The sequence below is a fragment of the Pelmatolapia mariae genome, linkage group LG15 (genome assembly GCF_036321145.2).
Source record: "Pelmatolapia mariae isolate MD_Pm_ZW linkage group LG15, Pm_UMD_F_2, whole genome shotgun sequence".
Taxonomy (NCBI): Eukaryota; Metazoa; Chordata; class Actinopteri; order Cichliformes; family Cichlidae; genus Pelmatolapia; species Pelmatolapia mariae.
In genome coordinates, this window is record NC_086240.1 from 8,297,932 (window position 1) to 8,320,833 (window position 22,902).

General features: G+C 39.9%; 1 protein-coding gene across 1 annotated transcript; it reads left to right on the forward strand.

Annotated features, from left to right (window-relative positions):
- Positions 1–5,625: 5,625 nt before the first annotated feature.
- LOC134643361 (3',5'-cyclic-AMP phosphodiesterase 7B-like) lies at positions 5,626–22,344 on the forward strand. The gene is made up of 12 exons (XM_063495684.1): positions 5,626–6,367; positions 9,887–9,976; positions 12,403–12,566; positions 12,660–12,723; positions 12,941–13,036; positions 14,525–14,625; positions 16,220–16,351; positions 16,450–16,541; positions 16,978–17,122; positions 17,257–17,353; positions 17,786–17,866; positions 18,906–22,344. The coding sequence occupies exons 1-12, from the start codon at positions 6,052–6,054 to the stop codon at positions 19,115–19,117; spliced, it is 1,590 nt and encodes a 529-aa protein (XP_063351754.1). The 5' UTR covers positions 5,626–6,051; the 3' UTR covers positions 19,118–22,344.
- Positions 22,345–22,902: the final 558 nt, after the last annotated feature.

Consider the following 22,902-nt stretch of genomic DNA (forward strand, 5'->3'; position numbering starts at 1 on the left):
TAGTGTGATCAGCTATTCTTTTTTTTTAAGTCTGTGGGTGGGACATGACAACATGTGGGGGACACTGCTGCTTCAATGAGTGCAGGCTTGAAAATAAATCATATTAAATTAAAGAAAGACCCAGTCTTCAAGTCTCCTTCAAAAATCTAAAGGACAGAGAGTCAGTGGTTTCCAGCCATATAAAGTGATCTTTATTAGAAAACCTACGAAACGTACACTGTTCACATCTTTTTTTCCCCTTATTTTATTTTTTATATGTGCACATGTTGTGTATGAGCTGTGTCTATCTGATAGATAATGACTGGTTAAACCATGGCACTGTTTACCCCTGTTAACATGTCGTGCAGAGATCTGGAAATGCATTACAATAATGCAGACTAAAGCCATATGTAGAGAGTGAGCAACTGGCTAAAATTCACTGTACGGATTACAAATGATTTCAAATATTAAAATGTGAGTTGAATGAAATCTTAAGTATGTATTATTAATGTTGATATAGCATTCTGCCTTAAAGGAACACCTCAGACTTGAACAGAGTGTTATCAGACACAGATATGTTTTTATTTGCTGGTGGTTTTAAGTAAAAGAGGCATTTCTACTGTTCTCCTTAGGCTACAGAGATTTAGTGTTCCAATCAACCAAGCTAAAAAGAGTAACCCAAGGCACAGATTTTCTTATCTGGTACAAGGTAACCTTTAATTAGAAATTAATTCAAGCTTAATTAAATATTAATTCAACTAGTGCAATGTTTATGGCAGCATACACAGACATTTGTGCCAGATGTAATGTAAATGTATCATTTTCCACAAGGATGGAATGCACATAAGGTCACTGTGACCTTGATCTTTGAATACTCAGATATAATCAGTTTATGCTAAAGTCCAGGTAATCACATTTCATATTTGCCAAAATTGAGTTTTCCTTAAGGCCGTTGCATGAATGAATGATGTGAACATATAGACAGTCCAAGGGTTCAGTCCTCTGAAAATGGCTGTCACTAATCTCAGCATAATAATATTATGCTTATAATATAGTTAGATTCTTGGTACAAGCACAGAGAAAACTACAAATACAGCCAACAAGAAAATACATTTTACACAAAATACCAAATGCTGATCTAAGCTACAATGAAACAACTATATTCTCAGCACATAGCAATGATACATTTTCAATGAGTTACTCTGTTCTGCATTTACTCTCACTGCCTGCTTCACACAGTTTCTCACAGTAGTGTATCTTTTATCTTAATGCTCTTTGTCTCGTGATTTCTTAGAATGAACTCCCTGCAAGTGATACGTGGCGTTCAAGGCTATGTTCCTGTCATGTGTGTGTGAGGGTGAGTGTGTGTGTTGAAACTTTTGTCTGCATGTGACCGTTTCTCAAGGAAACAATTCCACTGGAAAAACCAAAACTGTTAGTACTGCATCCTCCAAATGAAGTGCATGTAAAGAGGAGCACATGCTATATCTAACTGGCTAACATTCACTGAAATTTATTCAGATTAATAGATTTCAGCAGCCACAGAGATACATATGTTTTCAGTAATGTAGCAGGTGATAACGAGTAACAGATACTTCCATGTGAAAGTTCATTTTTCCTGCAGAAACAGAGCTTCTAACATCTTAGGGAGCTAGTCACACTAAAATACTAACAACAATATCTACATCAATTTTAGCTGTCATTATGATCTAGTTTTCTGCTTTTATCACATTTTTATCTCACTGTTATGGTTCTGAAAAGCTGGATGGATAAACTCAGAGTTAACAGAGACAACTGATAACTAGCAACCTTGTTATCTCATTTATCAAGGATGCCCAGTGTTGGGCTTCAATGCTGAGGAGCCTCATCAGCCTTGGTTACTTATGAGAATCAGACTACATTTCAGTGGGTTTGAGAGCTGAATATTCTGTTATTTAGTAAAAGAAAGTCGTGACAGGCAGAATTTATAGGCTGCATTTGTGAGTCATCTCTGAATTTCATGCAATAAGTCCTTCCAAAGGCAATGACAACAGTGTTTCTAGATTTGGCCCCAGCAATTTTGCCGTTGCCAGCTTTTTAGGTCCAGCACAGGCAAATTGCAGTGGAAATCCAGGTCTATAATGGTTGAAAAGACATAAAACAGAGAGGTTTGAACTTGTCTTGAGGTACAAGTCCCTGCTACAGTTGGGCCAATAAAATCAGTTAGGCTAGAGAAGGGACACAGTTGCATGATGCATAATGATTGTATGAGATAAAAGAATGAATTAGGCCTAAGGTAGAATTGATAGAACATGGGATTACAGATAGTTAGCTTTAGTTTAGGGACATTAGCTAGCGGATTTAAAAATTACTTCATTTTAATTTTGAAAACTGACCATTTTCTTTTAACATTTCTAAAACATGAAAATCTTCTAAGAATTTAAAGGGGTTTGGGTTTTTTTTTTTTTTTTTCAAATCTTCTTCTGCCACTCTCAAAAATCCTTGCTGTGTTTTGGCCCAGGGCTGGTTAGTCACCTGTACTGAAGAATTCAGAGCCAATAAATCACAGCAAATCCACCCAAGTGTTCCTGTGCCAGTGAGGCCTTAATGAATGGTGACTCACAGCATGCACCCCGTTTTACCCCCGAGCAGAAGAAGTTTATAATTTTATTCTGTTGAATCCTGCTCCTGTGTCATTGTTACTGAGTCAGTGCACCTGGGAACAAGGCATTAGTAAAAAAAGAGCTTGTATGCATAAGAGTTAAATAAACTATGCACACGTAGGGGTGGGAATCTTAAAATAGCTCCTGATATGCTGATGACGCAGATTGCAAACTCTTTCAGGTGATCGGTCCACTTAGTTGTAATATTCACTGTCAACACAGTGTGCTGATAAGAAAACGCAATATGTAATAGGCTGCAGTGATAGGTGGCTTGCTTTTTGTGGTAACACCATTAGCCAATATTCTGCCAAAGTAATCAGTGACAACTTCCCTCTGTTCTGTGTTTAAATATTTATTAGCACCAAGTCCTGTGCCATACAAATCCCATCCCAACTTCTTAAGTTTGCCCAAAGTAAATAAATAAATAATTTAAAAAAGTTTTTAATGTCAGAGTTGATGATTTAAAGAAAGATCTCCCACTCTGGAGACAGAACCTTGTAAAATGACACAAAAATTACCACATAAGCTCTGTCAAGATTCAACACAAGATACTAAACTGAGCTAAAGGCAAACACATAATTAATGGTACAGTCCTTTTTGATGTCTGTGTAACTGAAGAAGAGATTTCTTTTGCCATGAAAAGGCAAAGAGCAGGAATTATGTTGTTTTTCATTCCACTCTGGTAAACTGGTGTGTCAGTCCAATCATTTAGTTCTGTAATACCATAAAACCCCAGTCATACAGGTCTGAGGACTTGTCGGTGACCCCGCAGGCAACCCAAAGTTTTTGTGACCTCCAACAACTGCTGAACTACTGAAATTCAAATTTTAATTTGCTAAATAGTTGGCATCAGGGAATATACATTTTTCACTATTGACCGATGGTTACCCTGGGATCACTGACCAGCCTCTAGACCAGTGTGGTTTAGTTAGTTATAACTTAATTAGTTATAGGTTAGTTACCATATGCTTAATTTAAAATTATTTGTTTCATAATTGCAGTGGCAATGAGGTATAAGTTAGTGGTTCTGGTAAGAAATTGGTAAAAGAGCCTGTTTAGAGAAGCTGCATGGTTTATTTAGCCTTGATAAATAGCATATTGCAAGAGGAATCAGTGGGATATTGTCCTGTACTGATATTTTCCCCCATACCTAAGCACAGTTAAATTAATTAGACAAAGAGTTGATTATTTGATCAATTTACTGTTTGTGATCATTAAAGGATACGTGTAGACATTGTGCTGGGGTTCTCTAGCTTATCCATCCATTTTTCTGCCACTTATCTGGGGCTGGGATGCGAGGGCAGCAAACCAAGCAGAGATGCCCAGATGCCTGGTAACACTCACTGGATCTACCTCAGGGCCTCTTCCTGGTAGAACATGTCCTCACCTAGAAGACGCCCAGGTGCCATCCTAGTCAGATGTTTTAACCACCTCAACTAGCTCTTAACTATGGGAAGGAGTAGTGTCTACTCTGCATCCCTTCCAAATGTCTGAACTCTGTATCCTATCTGTAAGACAGAGGCCAGCCATCCTTAGGAGAAAGTGCATTTCCACCGTCTCATTCTTTCATTCACTACCCAGAGCTCCTGACCATAGGTAATGGTGAGGGATGTAGATAGACCAGTGAATTGACATCTTTGCCTTTATGCTCAGCTCTCGCTTCATTACAACAGACCAGTACCAGTTGCCCTCTCAATCTCCTGCTCTCCTCTCCCCTCACTTATGAGCAAAAGTTCGAGATACCAAAACTCCCCCACTTGGGGCAACAACCCATCCAATCTTGAGGGTGCATGCCACCCTTTTCCAGCTGAGAATTTGAAGATCCCTGAGTGGTTAAAAAGTTGGTCCAGTGTTCCATGGCCACGACAAACACTGCATGGTTTCTCCTGGATCTGAGGTTTAACTAACAGATGGACTCCTTTCTGGTACCTTGCCCTACACCTTCTTAGGGAGGTTGAGTATTGTGATTGCCACCTGTAGTTGGAGCACACTCTCAAGTTCCCCTTCTTAAACATGTGAACCATCACCCATTCCAGAGACACTGCCATAGATCTCCGCACAATGTTGCCGAGGAATGTCAATCAAGGCAGCCCTACAACATCCAGGACCTTTAAGGAACTCAGGGTGAATCTCATCCACCATAGGGGCCTTGCCACAAAACAGTTGTTTAACTCTGTGAGTGACCTCAGTGCCCCCTCGTCCCCCTAATTTTGCTTCCTTTATAGAAGCTATGTCAGTGGGATTGAAGAAATCCTAAAATTATTCCTTCCACATCCTGACTATAGCCTAAGTTGACATCACCTCGCATTTTGTCCGAATTTCTTCAAGGCCGATCAAAAGTCATGCTCACCAAAGACCTCCGCTCCTGAGTTTTTGCTTCAACTACTACCAGAGCACACTTGGCCTGCAAGTACCTACGAGCTGCCTTCAGACACCCACAAGCTAACCAAGCCCAGTAGGATTGCTTCTCCAGCCTAATGGCTCACTTCACCACTGATGTCCACCATCTGGTTGAGTTTACTACCTCTATTTATGTTATTGTAATTTTCAATATCTCTCTTTGCTTTCATTTTTTAAAGTAATTTGATGCATTGGAAGTTGAATGGACATTATTTAATATTAGTAGTATTTTCTATTGTTTCCATCCAACAATGATGCATATAATTGAAAAAAAAAACTGTAGCCCTGCAGTGAGTTCTTATAGTCTTGTCTGCCTTTAAATGCTAAATTTGTAAAAATAGACTTAATGTTTTGAACTACTGTTATTGTGAAAATGAATTCGGGGGACTGATGCGTCTGTGTATATATCCTAAGTTCACCTCAAACAGCTTTGGTCTCACTATTCTCACCATGTGACAGAAGCTGTGAACCGAAGCTCGACGGTGTTTCCCACAATCCTATTGGTCTGTTATTGGGCTAGTAGGCAGAGAGAGACGGTGTGTGAGCGAGCTTAGAGAGGGGGAAGGAGGGGCTTTTAGACTCCACAACAAGGTTGGCGCGAGTGAGATTGAAGAGGGAAGAGAGAATGCGGCAGAAGGAAGGAGCAGACTGTCAGTGGCTCTGGGACAGAGGGATACGCAACGATTCTCTTCTCTTGTTTTTTGGCTTTTCACGGCACCTCACTTTTTGTTTCTTTTTTGTCACTCCTCACCTCTATGCTCTCATCCTTTCTGTTCGACTGACTTTCCTTTTACTGATACCGTGTCTCCCTGCAGTCTCTGTTACACTGTCCTACATCTAGACAACTCCTTCCTCCTCACCCATGGCTACCTGACAGTGAGCTTCTCCTTCTGCCCTCTCTCTTCTTCTCCCTCTTTCTTTGTCAGCACCACCATATTTTCTCACCCTCTCCTCTGTTTCAGCCTCTGCTTTAGTTTGATCTTTTTTGGTGCACCTGTCATCCATCCTTCCATCCCTGCGTGGTATCAAAATGCCTGTCCTAGAGGGACTCTGGGGCCCAGATCTCAGGATGCGGGACACCGGTCTTGATGTTGGGGTCTGTCCAGAGGAGCCTCCTGATTCTCCAGTTTGGGGTCCCCTCAGGACTCCTCCTGTTACATGTGGTGGCCTCTCCCTAGCCCTGGAGCTACCAGCTCTTATACGGCAACTCAGAGCAGCGTGGAGAGCACGCAAGGGAGGCTCTCAGGGGCCAGAGAGAAATCAAGCAAGTCCTTGGGTGGAATCAGGAAAGGAGCAGGAAGAAGAGATAAAGCTGGACACAGAAAACAGGAGCGCACATGTGGAAGGTAATGCGTCCAAGTTTGAGAGAGACAAATTTCATACGTCTCAGTTTCACCCATTAGCACTGAAATTAGTTTAAGGTCTTGTTTTTTTGTGGTTTTGCAAATGCATTTCATTTTTTTTTATTAAATATTCAGCTTCTGAGTCCGTGCCATGTTTTCACTGTTAACAAGACAGATTTGACAGATTGTCTCTGACAAGCACTCCTCAGGCCGTATGCTTACATGCGCGTGTGGTCGTACGCCACGCAGGTCGAAATGCGGTTCAGAATAGTTCAGACAGCTGAGCAGAGTAGACAGTGAAATGAGGGATTTGGGCTGTAAAGCCAGAGCGTCCATTAAATAAAGCTGTGTTACCATCTGCTGAGCTGCAGCTGTCCGTGTGACATCATCAATCAAGCCTATGTCTCTTACTAACGAAGTTCAGCATCAACAGCAATTAAGGACAATGTGTTTTATATTTAACAATCACAGTAATAAAGCATTGGAAAGTTGCATAGCATCAGTTGCATAGCATCATTATCACATAGGATGTGATTCAAAAAACTTACGTTGACTGAGTACTTATGTATTGAATATTTATTTTTGACATTTAGAAGTGTTTTCGGCTCGATCTCGGGCTTCTTCTACGATACCTTCAGTTTGTCTTATCAGTGTTTAGTGAGACTTGACCTTTTAAGGAAAATTAACAGATTTGAAGTCTGACGGCAACTGGAAAATATTTTCATAATAATCTGATGATTAAAATTGGAACAGCGTGGATTTTTAATAATGAATCGATGATTCATAATGTGGGGAATTACCTTTGCTGACTCAAGCAAGGGGGAAATGGAGAAATACTGTTTTCTGTCGGTGACTTTCCCTGTGATGACCTCATACATGCGACGATTTCTTAATGAGCACATACAAATGTGTGGAGACACTGCTGATAAGTTGTCAGTGGTGATTGTGAGTCATTGTGACATTTACTGTAGCAAGGGCTTAAAGAAAGCGTCACAAAGCACAGATGGATAGTTTTTAAAAAACACAATAAACTTTCATCCTGTGGTTTTGGATGTCAGTCTTAGCAAGACAATGAAGTAGAAGTGCACATACTCATAAAATTTTTAAAAAATGGTAGCATTACCAGTGGGTTTTTACTGTATCTGCTCAGTGTATTTACTGTATTTATCTGTGTATCCAGATAAAACAGCAGCTGTTGGTGGAAGAAAACATCATCTCCCCCTGTGTGTTTAAAATGTGTTTTTCCTTTTGTTGTTGTTCTTTTTTTGGGGGGTGTCAATACTGGCACTGCATATGACAGCAACGCATCTGTTAAAATTTCAGAACAGCCCCAAAGTACAGTTTGTGCCACAAACACCCACAGATTCATGGAAGCCAAGTGAATGTATTCCTGTCAGTTCCCCTGTGTCTGCTCGCGTGAGTGGGCACTATGTGCCAAGTGTGCGATCTTGTTTTTGTATTTGGAATCTGGGATTTAACCTCATTTGCAAGCGTGCATGTGCGCAACAGCATGGTCTGCGTGACGAGGCGCATGTGCGTCGCCGCTTCTTTAAAACACCTCCCGACTGATTCACGTTTTCATCTGAAATGACCCAGTTTTGCGCATAGTGGAAACAATGACCTATTTTACCACACGGAGTTAAAGGAAGAGAGAGAGAGAAACAGGGATGGAGAAGAGGAGCGGGTGGTGATGGAAATGATGGCTCATATTGAGAAGGGATGGGGTGTAGTTGTTGAACGGGAGCGAAGGATGAGGGCAATAATGGAGAGGAAGGAGGATGTGCAGAAAGATGCCAAAAATTAGGGGAGAAAATGAAAACTTGGAATGATGTGAATGAAAAATACTGCAGCTTGAACAGAGGGAGAGAGAGGTGGGGGTGGAATTGGTGTGATTGTGTTTGTCTGAGTTAGAAGGAGGATGATCTGTGACTGCGATGTTTTTCCAGAAGATGTATTTCCTCCTCTCCTCGCGCATCAGAACACAGGATTAAGAGCAAAGAGGCCTTCCCCTTATTCTCCTTTTATTGCAAAAACTAGGCCAGTGGGACTCCTCTGCCTTGCTTTAGCAGGCTGAGTCACTTCCCCGCAGCACTTGTTATTGTTTTTTTTACATGTATAAATCAGGATTTATAACATTTGTGCCATATATTTTTTCCTCCAAAACACACATACACACACACATGCAAACACAGCATCTACCTGCAAACTCCAATGCTTTGGCAGCTTAAACTTGCATAGCAAGATCTGGCAACTTGAGGGTGTTACCACAGTGACTCAAACCCCATTAACAGGTAGTTCAGTTGCTTTTAGCATCTCCTAAGCAAGACTCAAAGAGGTGATGTGATTTGGCAGCCTTAGGGATATAATACGCTCCAGTTCCCCACAACTGACGTGTAAATTATTCAGTATACCCATAGCTTATTCAAGTGCAAATTTTATCTGTGTGCATGTTGGCTGTGACTTAGGACCTAGTTCTTTTGTGTCTCCTCTCTGGCCTCAGAGTGTGTGAATTGCAAAGTGCTAAACAGAGGAAGTATTAGGAGTCTCTGTTTAGCTTTTGTGCTCCTTCTCCATCAGATAGATGCTCGAACCACAAGGAAAACCCAGAAGGGGACCTCTCAGGCTATTCAAGACTGTGGATGAGCGCTCACACAGTATGCTGAAACACTTGATTCCTTTCAGGAAAAAATTTGCTGTTTGAAATCCATTGGCATTTATCAATATGTTCCCCAGAAAACATTTGTCAGCTGTGTAAACAGTGGCAATCAACACATCGACTCAGGCTCTTCAAAGAAATCAATTTTTTTTTATACCAGAAAAAAAAGTTCAGGTCTTTCAATTAGTCTTTGGTTGTAACACAAACCTGAAATTTGATTCAGATTAAAACCAGTTGAAACCATCAGTTTCAACTACACACACACACACAGACACACACACAAAGTTAAGGCAATAATAATCTGATAAAAGCAAAGTGTTACTGTGACCCATTACAGCTGCAAGGTGGCATGAAATCCATGTTCCTCTGGCAAACCCGGATGAGATGCACGATGTCCTGGTTCTTCTGTGTCATCAAGGATCCTCTTGTTTCACGGGGGCTAATCTAAGAACATTTGAATCTGAATCAATGAGGCTGATTATCTTGACTATCTCCTTAAAGTGCAACACTGTTCCCAAAACCCTTCTGGCTGCTCTGTTTTTTGTTCTTTGTAAAGTTTTATTTTGCTGTTTTCACTGCTTTGAGGCATTGTAAACCCACACAGGTTTTTGTTTGTATCATCTCTGCTAAGCACATTGAGTGTACTTACAATGAAATGTCTTATATAAATAAAATTGCCATTGCCGTCAGCCCCTTGTTTGCTCTCATTCCGTCTCCGCGCTTCCTCTTGAAACGTTGACTTATTATTCATGGGGTATGTGTGCCACTAAAAGCCACCACAAAAACATAATCCCAAATCTTTCTGTTTCTTTATTCATGTTTCTCGTTCACACCCCCCTCTTTCTTTCTTTCTTCTCTCCATCTAGCTGATGGCAGGCTGAACACTGGTCATGCTGGTGTGCTGCTGGCTGAGAGACGAGGCTCCTACCCGTTGATTGATCTGCGAATTTTAAAAAGTAAGTCTCCTCATTTTAAAAAAAAAAAATTCATATAAAAAACTATTCTCCTTTATACTTCTCTGGAAAATGAAAATTTCTTGGAACAACAATAAACTGTATTTAATTGTTTCTGTATTTCAGTCTAATATTAACACCTACTAAAAGGTACAACAGTGAAATTTAAGTCAAACAGTCAAGATTTAATTGAAGGGCAGACTTTCAGTTTTCATTCAAAGGGTTTAACAAATGTTAATTAATTAAAACATTAATTGTTTGCAGATCACACACAATATAAGGATTGTTTTTAATACTTGGGTGAAAATCAGCCCATGATTGCCTGAAGTGTAGAACCCATGAGCATCATCAGATACTGTGTTTCATCACTTGAGATGCTCTTTTGGGCGTTTACTGCAGCCACCTTCAGTTGCTACTTGTTTGCGGGTTTTTCTGCCTTCAGGTTTGTATTTAGTAACTGAAAAGCCTCTCTGTTGTGCTGAGATCAGGTGACTGACTTGGCCATTGAAGAGTATCTTATTTTGCTGCCTTGAGAAACTCTTGGGTTGTTTTTGGAGTTTGCTTTGGGTCATGATCTGGTTGCACTGTGAAGCTCTGTCTGATCAGTTATGCAACATTTGGCTTAATCTGAGCAGAGAGTGTAGCCTTGTACACTTCACAATTCATCCTGCTGCTTCTATCATGCAGTCACATCATCAATAAACACCATCCAGCCATACATGCCTATGCCATAACATTACCTCCACCATGTTTGACAGATGATGTGGTATGCTCTGGATCATGAGCTGTTCCTCTCCTTCTCCATACTTTTCTCTTCCCATCATTCTGGTACAAGGTTTCACCTGTCAGATTCTTTTTTCTTTTCCAGAACTGTAAAGACTCTTTGAGGTGTTTTCTGGCAAAGTCTAATCTGGCCTTGTTCTTGAGTGTTTACCAGTGATTTGCACCTTGTTGTGAACAATGATACACCTCCTCCACAGGAGTGTTCATGACTTGGTTAGATGTTGTGAAGTTGTTTTTCTGAACCATGTAAATAATTGTATCGTCATCCACTTTAACTGTCTTCTGTGGTCTTTCAGGCCTTCGAGTGTTACTTAACTGGTATTCCTTCGTTTTAAGAATGTACCAGATTGTAGATTTAGCCACTCCTAAAGTTTTTGCTCCTTCTGTGATAAGTTTGTTTTATCAGCCTAGTGTTGGCCTCTCTCACTTGCCCTAACATCTCTTTGAATCAACTCCAGATATTGTCTCTTTCATTTGTGAACAGGCCTCATCTGTCCATGAAACTGCTTGTCAGTCAATTGTTATGTATTATTGTAGGGTCTACCTTACAATATAAAGCGCCTTGAGGCGACTGTTGTTGTGATTTGGCGCTGTATAAATAAAATTGAATTGAATTGAATTAAATTATTTTTGACCCTCTGATAATGGAGAACTGTGTTAAAGAATGGCTGTAAGTCATAAACAATTAATGCACAATTTTTTTAACCCCCTTATATTAAAGCAGAAAGTCTGCACTTTAATCAGATCTATTTTTCTTTCTTTGATTTAAAATCCGCTGATGTTGTTCACAGAGGCCAAACAATCTCTTTGTTCAAAACAGTTACCTAACTGTACATCAGTGTGAAGCAGTGTTAGTCATGTCAACCTAAGGAAGTGCTCAAATTTCTTAGTTTTTTTTTCTTGTTACATAACAATTACAAATACTATCCTTGTAAACCACAAAGGCCTTCTAGACAAGACTGTCTAAAAATGGCACAGCTATCCTAATTTTTAAACAGTCTGACATTCCCCCCTCCCTTTTTTTTTTGCTTTTTACTAAGCTGTTTATTTCAGCTATAAATACATTTAATGACTAACAACACATGGTAAAAGCAAGCAAACAAACAAACAGTTTTTATGAGTGCTTCTCATTTTAACATAGATATATTTCTCTTGTTTTACTGGCATCAGGTTGGATGTGATAGGCTACTACTGCCAGATGGTGGCAGCAATGTGCCTGTAAGCAGTTTACTGAGCATGATGAAACAATAACAAGAAGGAAAAAAACAAAGCAGTAAAACGTGTGCCACTGTGAAATTAGATGCTACTGTATAAACAGGAGAAACATGCAAAGCCAGAGACAACCACAGCTTTCATGAAGGAGGCCCAGTGCAAACTCATATCACAAGTCTACCACAACTATGCACAGTCATTTGAGCAGGGGTGGAAGAGGGGATTTTCAAAGGGTAGGCAAATACCTCCTGGTGAATAAATTATTTTTGAAATTCCCACCCTTTGTAATGACGGGGTTTTACCTAAAATATTTCTCTTCTTGGTTTCTGTGACAGAACAACATACCATTTAAATCCTGTAGGTCACCCATTTGTGTAGAAAACGTGTTTCAGCTATTCACACAACACGCATTTTCTTTCTTTTTGTAATTTAAGCCAGTGCCCAACAGGGGGAGGTAGAGACCGTCACCAGGAGAAAGGTGAAGCGTCTCCTGAGCTTCCAGAGATACTGCCACGCCTCTAGGTTGCTGAGGGGGTTAGTTCCTCACACCCCCAGGTCCTTACACTTACTTGATGATGACTACCTGGGACAAGCTGCTGTGAGAAAACACACACACATATTCATATGCAGTCAAAGCCATACACATATTCCCAACAGATAAATTCTGACAGTTTTCTTTCTTTCTTTCTAGCACATGCTATCAAAAGTAGGCACATGGAACTTTGACATTTTCCTCTTCGATCGTCTTACAAACGGTGAGATGATTTATTATTAAATTGGTTATTTTCATAAACTTTTTTGACCCCCACCTACAGGATACAATCCACCATCACTCTATGCATGCTTCCAGCACAAACCCTGTATAAAGTTAGTCCATATGAAATGTAAAACGTGATTACGTTTTTTTAACTTGGTGGACTTACTGATCTGAGCTATATGAATTCTTTTGAATATCAATGTTGTGTGCTTTAGGTAACAGCCTGGTGACGCTGATGTGCCATCTCTTCAATGTCTACGATCTCATTCACCACTTTCAGCTGGACATGGTCAAACTTAACAGGTTTCTTGGTAAGCTGCAATAAAGTGTTGATAGTTTTTTTTTAAGCTTCCGACTTTAGGAATTCAACACTTTCTCAGCTTTAAAACACTGCTGTCCTTACATATAATTATTTCTCCTGCCTCTATAGAAACATTACTTACTATGAAGTGCGCCTGCACTGTGATTTTGGCGGGACTGAAAGCTGAGAAGGAAAACTCACAATTGCTTTTTACTCAACCAGTAAATCATTACAAAAGAGACTCTGAGCACTAACAACAAATCTGGGCAAAGTGATAGTCCGCACATTCCTGTAGTAAGTGAATATTAACCCAGTAACCATAGCAAGCTAAATGGTACCTCATAGATACTGCAGAGTAACAATGAGCTGCGTGTTGTTATGGCAACAGAGCACACAGTCAACATTGTTTTGTAATTTCACACAGCAGAGGAAAGAAACACAATCTATGGGTTCAAGTATAAATTAATTTTTGCACAATGGAAATGAGATTTAATGCCCTGCCAAAATATTGTTTTTCACTCTATTTATTTATTTATCTAATTATAAGATCCAGCAGAGTAAGTGAGAAGTTTGATGTTGCAACACTCTTACTGCACTGTTGTTTACTGTGGAGACAATTTCGTGAGTGCTCTGCAGCCCTGAAAACTTGTAGACTTCTACTGGAGTAAACGAGACTCTAACCTGTCAGGCATCAGATAGTCTTTAACCTTCCAGCTTGTTAGTACTGTGCAAGTCAGTGAGATGTCTGATTCTGCTGGGTGTAATGTAAAGATAATGCAGGAAGTAGTGTGATAAAATCACAACAAACAAGTATTTATTATTTCCTGTAGTGAGATTATGTCTTAAGCTGATCATCTCCAATGCCAGCTGACCCGATTCAGACATTGTCTGGACTTTGTGTGCGTAAACTGATCGCAGTAAAGACATTTCAAGTCATCAGAATTTTAAAAAACTAATTAGCCATTTATAGGACTTGCTAAGAAGTAAACACATCACCCACTGTGTTCACTCCTTCTAAATCAAACTCTGGTTCTTTTTCTATCGCGGTGCAGTTTGCTTGTGCAGGTGTGAATGTGGTTATCACACCATGGTGTGACTATGATCCAAGCCAAGTACCTGGTGTATGCTGCAAATCTGAGTTAAATACATTTCTGTAGCTAGGTACACTTTGCATTCTGGGATGCAGCATAACGTGTGATTGGCTGCATGGTGTGCCCATCAAAATAAAGCCCTACCGCTGGCTGCATGCATTCTCAACTGGGCTGAGGATTCAGCTCCCACATACCAAGAGACCATTAATACTTGACATATGAAACCATCTAGCAGATATATTTGTATCGCAGGCCGGACGTGACACCCTTGAACCAGGGTAAACAAACTGTTGGTGTGAAAACACCCTTAAAATCAAATGGAGATTGAAACAGTCAAAACAGTAGTGCAGGTCAGTGGTGTGAAAGTCGTGTTTCACAGGGTTTGGCCTTGTGTTTTTCTTTGCTAGGCATGGTGCAGGAGGACTACCACTCCCAAAATCCCTATCACAATGCTGTTCATGCTGCTGATGTTACTCAAGCCATGTACTGCTACCTAAAGGAGCCCAAGGTAATGAATAATACTGTATTCACACACACGCGCTCTGTCTGTCATACTCATACGGTAAGACCTCACCAGGCTAAGCTTCTCCTTGACATATTCTATTAGCTTTGTTCCCTCGGGGATAATTCCCGCTCACTTAGACTCGACGACACATCAATCCATAGCTCTGAGAACTCTCTAAAGCCCTATGACCAGATTAAGCTTCTCTACATCTTTCCCTTTTTTCAGTAATTGCTTTTGTGTCCTCTTTTGCTCTGTGAAGTGCTTTGTGATGCCTCTATTTCGTTAAAAGCATTGAATGAAATTCAGTCAGCACATGCACCGGTGTGTCATAGACAACAAACACCCCTGTATAAGAACAGGCCTGGAGGTCCTTCAGCCAATATCCTATGATTACATGCTATGGCACACATCAAGGCTTTGTATCAAATAACTGCTTTAACTGCAAGGATTTTATATTGCGTGATCCACAATGTGTTTTCTCCAGCAGGTAATATTTGTAGGCTGGTGCTATACACACACGCACACACATTTTATTTACAGTCTGAGAAGCTGTCTTTAAAAGTGCTACAGTCATCAGGCCACCTAAAAATGTAAAAAAAAACCAAACATATTGAATGGACCTTATATTACAGTGTGCAGCACACACTGCTGCCAACAAGTGCATTTCCTTTGTTGCCTTCTCTTTTGAATGATTCTAGTTGAGTGAATTTATAAAACACATAGTTTAGCCTGGTTTCCTGAAAATTGGTGTCAATGTCTGACTAGGGTTGTCACAATATTAGAATTTTAAACAATCCTGCAAAAAACATAAGTAATGGAGAAGAAGTCATAGGTCAAAAAAGTTCACTTTAATTTGACAACTGAATTTTTTTCCTAATTCTAGTTCGATGTAACAGAAGTATTTAAGATTAAGATTAGAGGTTTTACTCATTTTACAAATATTTTAATAATTGCATTACACTTCTTAAAGGTAAAATATATTTTAGAACCTACTAATAAACAGGGTACAACAACACAATAACTAACACTTATTAATAATCAAAATATTGTAGAATACAAGTATTATGGAAAGGTTACAAATTAACATTAGATCCATTCATATAAGCACTTTTTTCTACACCAAAGTGCTTTTCGTCCAAGATTCACACTTCAATGAAGGCATCAGACAGCAACAGTTCAGTATCTACCCCAGTGATACTTCAACATGCAGAGTGGAGCAGCCAGAGATCAAACTACCAAGCTTCCAATTAGTGGATGATCTGCTCTACCTCCTAAACTACAGCTGGTGTAGCCAGTAGCTACTTAAACACGGAGATACTTTTTATTTTTTTGCTGTGATACAGCAGGTTTATTCCACTGCATGAATGTTTGAAATCTCATACACAGAACTTCTTTTGTAAGTACCAATTGTAGAAAAACAGACCCAAGAAGTGGCAGTAATAAAAACTGGACACTTGTCAGACTTAGTATTATTCTCCAAAGTACATGTGTCTTTTCACCACCTTTGTACATCAAGCAAAGAAGCTTTGTTTAAAATTTCTTAAAAATGAGTCCAAGTCTTCCTCCTGTGTAAAGAACAAACATTGCTGTGTTGTAGCTGGCAGAGCATCTGAGTCCTCTGGACATATTCCTGGGTCTGATGGCAGCAGCTGCCCATGACGTGGACCATCCTGGAGTCAACCAGCCCTTCCTCATCAAGACCAGACACCACCTGGCATCCCTCTACCAGGTACACACCAGTTTGCAGATGGATGTCAGCGTGTGGATGAAGGGCCTTGTGTCTCGGCCTATTTGAAACACAGTTTGGTTTTTATTTGTCCTGTCCAGAACACATCTGTGCTGGAGAGTCACCACTGGAGATCTACTGTGGGCATGCTGCGAGAGTCGGGACTGCTGTCCCACCTGCCTGCTGACATGTCGTAAGAACACGCAAACACGAATACAGCGTAGCAGGCTGATTTGGATATTTTAAAGTGTTAACTACTGTAAAATTTCATTTGTTTAAATGGACAATAGGCAGACTTAAACTTTAACTTGCACAATATAATGGCTCTAAAATGTAAAGCCATCTGTGTTTGGACTGACAGCCTCACGTCCACTATGTAAGTCTTTTGGAGGGAGGTATTCTAGTACTACTTTATACGATTAAAGCATTTTTGCTACTCTTGTTTCTTTGCACCATGAGCCTTTGAGCCTTCACAAGAAGGTCAGAGGTCAATCTCGGTATCTGAGCGCCAACCAAGGAGCTCTCGATGTAGGAAGTTATTGTAAAAACAGTTGTTGCTCGGTTACAGGTGGAGTTAAAAGTGAATGTTTTGCTGTTTCATCTTGGTGACGCTTCCCTCTTTTCTGCAGGCGGGACATTGAACAGCGGCTGGGCTCTCTCATCCTGGCTACAGACATAAACAGACAAAATGAGTTCCTAATGACCTTCAGAGAACATCTGGACAACCAGGACCTGGATCTTCAGCTGGCTTCACACAGACACTTTATACTGCAGGTATAGTGCACCGTCTCCATTTCTCACAGCAATTCTTCCTGTGACTTCAGCTTCATTATATAAGCTGAATTTGAATGAAAACCTTGTCTACATTTACCATATATGTGCATTTCTTTCAATTTGCAAACCTGCAGATTGCGCTCAAGTGTGCAGATATCTGTAATCCGTGTCGGGTTTGGGAGCTGAGCAGGCAGTGGAGCGAGCGGGTGTGTGAGGAATTCTACAGACAGGGTGAGAGGATGTCTTATCTCAATTTATGTCAAGGCTTTCTCAAATTATCAGTGATACTTTAAGCAATTTCATACTTTTACTAATATTCAGTGTTAAAACCAAATTTGCATTTCTTCATAATACCATTTCATTGTTTAATAACAGCAATACTCTTTCTGTCTTGCAAAGCAATTAAAAAATTCAAGCAAAACTCAATATTGATGTAAAAAAGAAAAAGAAATAGGACATCTCTAAATGTGGGATAAATTAAATATATGCCTACTAGTTATGCAGGGATGTCATTTTTGCAAACAAAGACATCACTGTGTCTGAAGTCTATACACAGTATTTTGTTTTTTAACTATTTCAAGCAGTCAATACAGAGATTAACAACTGTATCTCTCTTCATTATGTCTTATATCTGTTTTCTGAGTTCTGGCATTTAACCTGCAGGTGACCTGGAGAAGAAGTTTGACCTAGAGATCAGTCCTCTCTGCAACCAACAGTCTGACTCTGTCCCAGCCATTCAGATAGGTGAGTACTAGAGTGCACTCACAGACACACAACTGCACTTCATAGGGGCTCTCTATGTACAATAAAAAGAAAGCACAACCCCTTTAATTCTAAGGTTTTATATATCAGGAGTTAATACAGTTTATCTGATCAACTACAAAACATCAAATATTTCACTGTGTCATTAATTGTTAAACAAAAACTAAGCCAAAAAGGAAGAAGCAGTTTGTAAAGGGCTAAGTATATCTTTACTGCTTCCACAGAAAACTGCTAAAAAACCCAAGAGCTACATCTCAGACGCTACAGGCCTCAGTTAGCATGTGAGATGTTAAAGTTCATGACAGTTCAGTCAGAAAAAGACTAAACAAGTTTGGCTTGTTTGGAAGGGTTGCCAGGAGAAAATGAAACACAGCATACTCATATCAGCAAGGTGGTGGAGGGGTGATGATTTGGGCTTGTTTTTCCAGTCACAGGACTCAGGCACCTTGGAGTCACTGAGATGACGATGAGCTCCTCTGTATATTAAATTCTAGAGTCAGCTTAAGCTGGGCTAAAACTGAGTCATGCAACTTTTAAGTGATCCCAAGCTCAGCAGCAAATCTACAACAGAATGGCTGAAAAAGAAACGAATTAAGATGTTACCCAGTAAAAGTCCAGACCTGTGGCAGGACCTTGATAAATGAATGGTGACAAACCTCAATAGCCAGAAGCACTATTGTAAAGAAGAGCGAGCCAAAATTCCTCCACGGTGATGTGACAGACTGATAAAGTCACACAGAAAAAAAATTATTGTTACTGAAGATGGTTCTATAAGATACTGAATCACCCTGTGTTTGCATTTTGGCTTAGCGTTGTCAAATAATGACGGTGTAATATGTCGTGTTTTTTTTCGTCTCAGGTTGTGTTTACATACATTTAAGACCTGGTGATGGCTAGATTTTTCTTTTATTGTGTACTGATACGGAAATACTTAGAATCAAAAGGGAGTGCGCTTTCTTTTCGCCCTGTTTGCTAATGCCATACCGTGTGTACCTAACAGAAGATGTCTGTGTGTTTTAAGGTTTTATTTCCTACATTGTGGAGCCCTTGTTTGAGGAGTGGCACCGCTTCACTGAGCCCAGCCTGCTCAGCCAAACAATGCTAGATCACCTGCACAAGAACAAAGCTAACTGGAGCAGCTTACGATGCGCTCACACACCTTCAGACGTGCAAGGCCGCTCCCAAGCTGAGGAGCCTGAAGGAGAAGTTGGAGAGGGAGCAGACATCCCTTAATCTCCCTCCTGTTTCATGGGGTGTTTCATCTTCCTTTATAAATGGAGGAAAGGAGTATTTTCAACTCCCCTGTTGTGTCCTCCAGGGTGTTTGCTCCCACAGCCTTTTGTCCACGGCTCTGAAAGTGGGAGCACTGGATTGGCTTGGATATGTGAGAAATGGGTCCCTCTGCTGGAGCAAAGGATTGTAGCACTGCAGGAATGATGAAAATGGAGGGAGAGTTTCACAGTTACGCAGTCAGGATGGATGATCTTAGTAAATTAATGCAAATTTTGACAAAGTCATGCCTTGCTTAATAACCTGTTGATAATATGTGCTTCAAATTAACTGAGGAAAGTGGGAACAGAATGAAAAGTCTGGCAGAAGAGGATGAGTGAAGACAAATGTTAGTTTGTGATTGTGCAATGCTACTGGGAGAATTTTTTAAAAAGCCAAAATTATATACAAATCAGCTGGACTGTGGTGGAATCATGATGTAAAATAGATGAAGAAATAGGTGGAATATATAAATATATCAAATATACTATGCTTTTTAAACATTTAGACAGTATATATTAAGCTCTTTACACTTTTTTCTCTTTTTGTACTGCTTGCACTCCTGTTGGATGCTTTTTCAATCAAGTGTCTCACTTGTCTACTTTTCACTGAAGTGCGTTTTTAACTAAAAGCACTAAGTTGGTATGTCAAGGTACTGTAAACTGTAACATGTATTCTGTTTTAACCTGTAAGAGTGACCCAGATGATAAATACACTTTCTGACTTATACGCACACACACACACACATACACAAAAGTGGCATCAGCTGCTAGATGCTGAACACCGACCGTCAGGTGGATGCTTTTTTGGGGGGGGACTCGAGCTCACTCGCCGAACGCAAACGAGAGCCATTTTTTTAACAAAAAACAACCAGTTTGTTTTCATGCAATGTTACGCTGTGTAAATACTGTGATATACAACCTCAGCACTTCACATGCCAAAATCTCAGCAATGTGTTCATCTACTTACAGGGTACGGTCACTCTTTGTAACAACTTTATAGGTGCATTTATTTCTAACCTCACTTTATAAGCTCATATACAACAAAGCCTTAACAGCAACTTGGTCTGTCTGTGAAGCATATTGTGTAAGGAGTTTTGTTTTTTGGAGAAGCTTTCTTACAGTGTATGCCTGTTTTTCTTCAGCCATACCAGCATATACTGAAACACACGCACAGTGCTGTAGCAGCTTGTTTCCTGATTGATCTTTCACCCGCTATCGGGGTCAGATTAGGTCGTACAACGGATAAACAAGGCCAAGGTGCCCATATACCGTTATGACACATCATCTCACTGCTTTGTTACCTCTCTCAGACTTTTGTACTTGGTACAGCATCCTGTCTTAGTGTATGCCATGAAGAGACTTGGGCCAATTAGTAACTGCAAATACCTCTTAATTCATATTTATTCTGCAGTGTTACAGAGAAGTATATGCCATACTTATTAAAAATCTATATGGTTTAAATGGTGTTTATAATATGTATTATGTCAATGGTGAGAGTCATCCATAGAAATTAAAATGTGTGTAAATACTGGTTGGTCCAAGTACCAAACACACTGCTGTTAAACAGTCTATTTTTTAGCACTCTGCTCTGGTTCTATACAGTTTGGGTTGTCACATGTATGCAGTGTTTACAGATGCCCAGGTTTTCCTGAGCTACAAAGGAGCTTTACGATTCCACCGACCCAGCCGACACGCAGTATATTCTGTACACAATGTGTTCTACAGCATAATTAAAGCTCCAGTAATGACATGTTCACAGAAAGTGTAAGATTAGTGACATTTCTATGATGTCTTTTTTTTTTCTAAAGCTGCGCTAGCTGTGTTTTAATGTGCAATAAAATTAAAAGTCACTGGCCGAGTTGTATGAAAAAGGCCGTATTCATATCTGTAGCTCTGGTTATTAATGGGTAAATTATTAACGTGTCTTCACTGTAGCACTCTGTTGGCTTTGCTCAGACTCGCACTGTTGTTTGGCGTGCGCTCCTATGTCACTGTTATCGCCTGTGAAAAGGTTTCATTACTGCATTGGTGCACACTGGCCTGTTTGATTGCATGTAGTGACAGCAGAGAAAGTTTACCGACTAATTCAGCCTTGTTTTCATTTGTGAGTTCAGCTCCCTTTGCCGAGAGCAAACCTGTTTTGTTTTTTACCATTAATACAGAGTGAAAAAACCTATAAATATGCTACCTAAACAGTATTGAATTCTTTTTAAGTCACACGTTACTGCCATACTGTAGACCCAGTCCAGACAGAAGGCCTCAGACTGCCTTGTATTCAAATACCTCTCAGAATTAGCACTGATACAGGGTAACTGAGCCATACTGACTTTCCTTACTATTATATGTACTGTATGTCTATATGCCCGAGTAATTATAGTATCGACATTACCATAAATATATCTCACGAAAAGGAAGTCTGTGAATTTATATTTTGATTCTCAAAAATAACAGTCGCACCCAGCTGTTTTTTATACCTTATATATAGCATATACTCGTAGAGCAACATTTTACAGGACATTTTCTGTGACGTGGCCTGTGAATCCTCTGATTTACGTCCTCTGAGGGTATTCTGCAATCAGCAATAACCGATTAACTGTTTGCAAATAACAAAGAAATTTAATGCCGCAACAGATTTTAATCTCTCCAATAATCAAATGTCCTTCATTGCGTATAGTGCAGTAACCTAATGATTTCTAGAGAAAGTAAATGCAGTGCTTAAGACTTCAATATATAAGCTCCATTTTCAGTTCTTCTAGTACTCCTTATACTTTAGCTTAAAGTCCCCGGTCAGTTTCTGACTGTGAAATCTGGATCTTTTCCTATTGCATGCTCTTCATCTGCAAAATGAGTCGTCTCAGTTTTAATTGTTCATATTTCTGTGTGCTACCTTTTGGACTATTATTATTACTACAGTGCATAATTATTAGCACAGCAGCTGATTTAAACAGAATATTTTTTGAATGAAACCTTTCACATAAAGCTCTCAATATCCTGTATCACTAATAGAGGGAAATGGAAATTAAAGAGCTGTTTGCACTATGTCTGTCATGCAGTCTAAACAAGAAAAGAGTCTCTATATGGAAGGGTGGGGTGTCTGACGGGTCCTCTGACTGCTCGACTGTACATTTGTGTTCTGACAACCACCCTCTGAGCACTGTGAACAATATAATAAAAGATTTTCAATAACCATACGAGGTATCAGTTTTTCTGTATCTGTATTTGTGCTCTAAAAAGAAAGAAAACGGGAGGACTAAATGGAGTTTTAGCAGCTGTAATAAGTACAATTGACCACTAGATGGTGACAAATCAATTTCACTGGCTTTGATGCCATGCCATTAGTCTTCAGTGACATGAGGGCACCTTTGTCTACTGTTTTGTTTACAGTATGACTAGAGTTGTTAACCAGGCAACCAACATGATGATTTATGGGATGTAGGTATGGCTCGGGGTTATGAGCTCTTATGTAAAACATAAATAAATAGAAGAAGAAAGATGGGGCAGAATCAAGCAGCATGGAGTCGTGTTTATTGCAGTTGCAGGGCAAAGACAGAAGATGAAAGAATCTAGACTTTTAAAATGGCAAAATTGCAATATCGTGGTGTGTTTACTGCATAATTGAGCATATTTTCTTGTGAATTTCGCACAATAGAAAAACGAGGGAGAGGGGGCTGGGAGGACGTGAGCTATGCAAAGTGTGAGGAGGGCGAACAAGCCTTAAGAAAATGAATGCGGGGGGTTTAGTATTCA

Excerpts from the sequence above, each read along its gene's own strand:
- LOC134643361 (XM_063495684.1), top strand. The coding sequence starts at position 6,052 with ATGCCTGTCCTAGAGGGACTCTGGGGCCCAGATCTCAGGATGCGGGAC. Across the intron at positions 14,626-16,219 it reads GCTACCTAAAGGAGCCCAAG|CTGGCAGAGCATCTGAGTCC; the intron begins GTAATGAATAAT and ends GCTGTGTTGTAG. Across the intron at positions 16,542-16,977 it reads CACCTGCCTGCTGACATGTC|GCGGGACATTGAACAGCGGC; the intron begins GTAAGAACACGC and ends TCTTTTCTGCAG.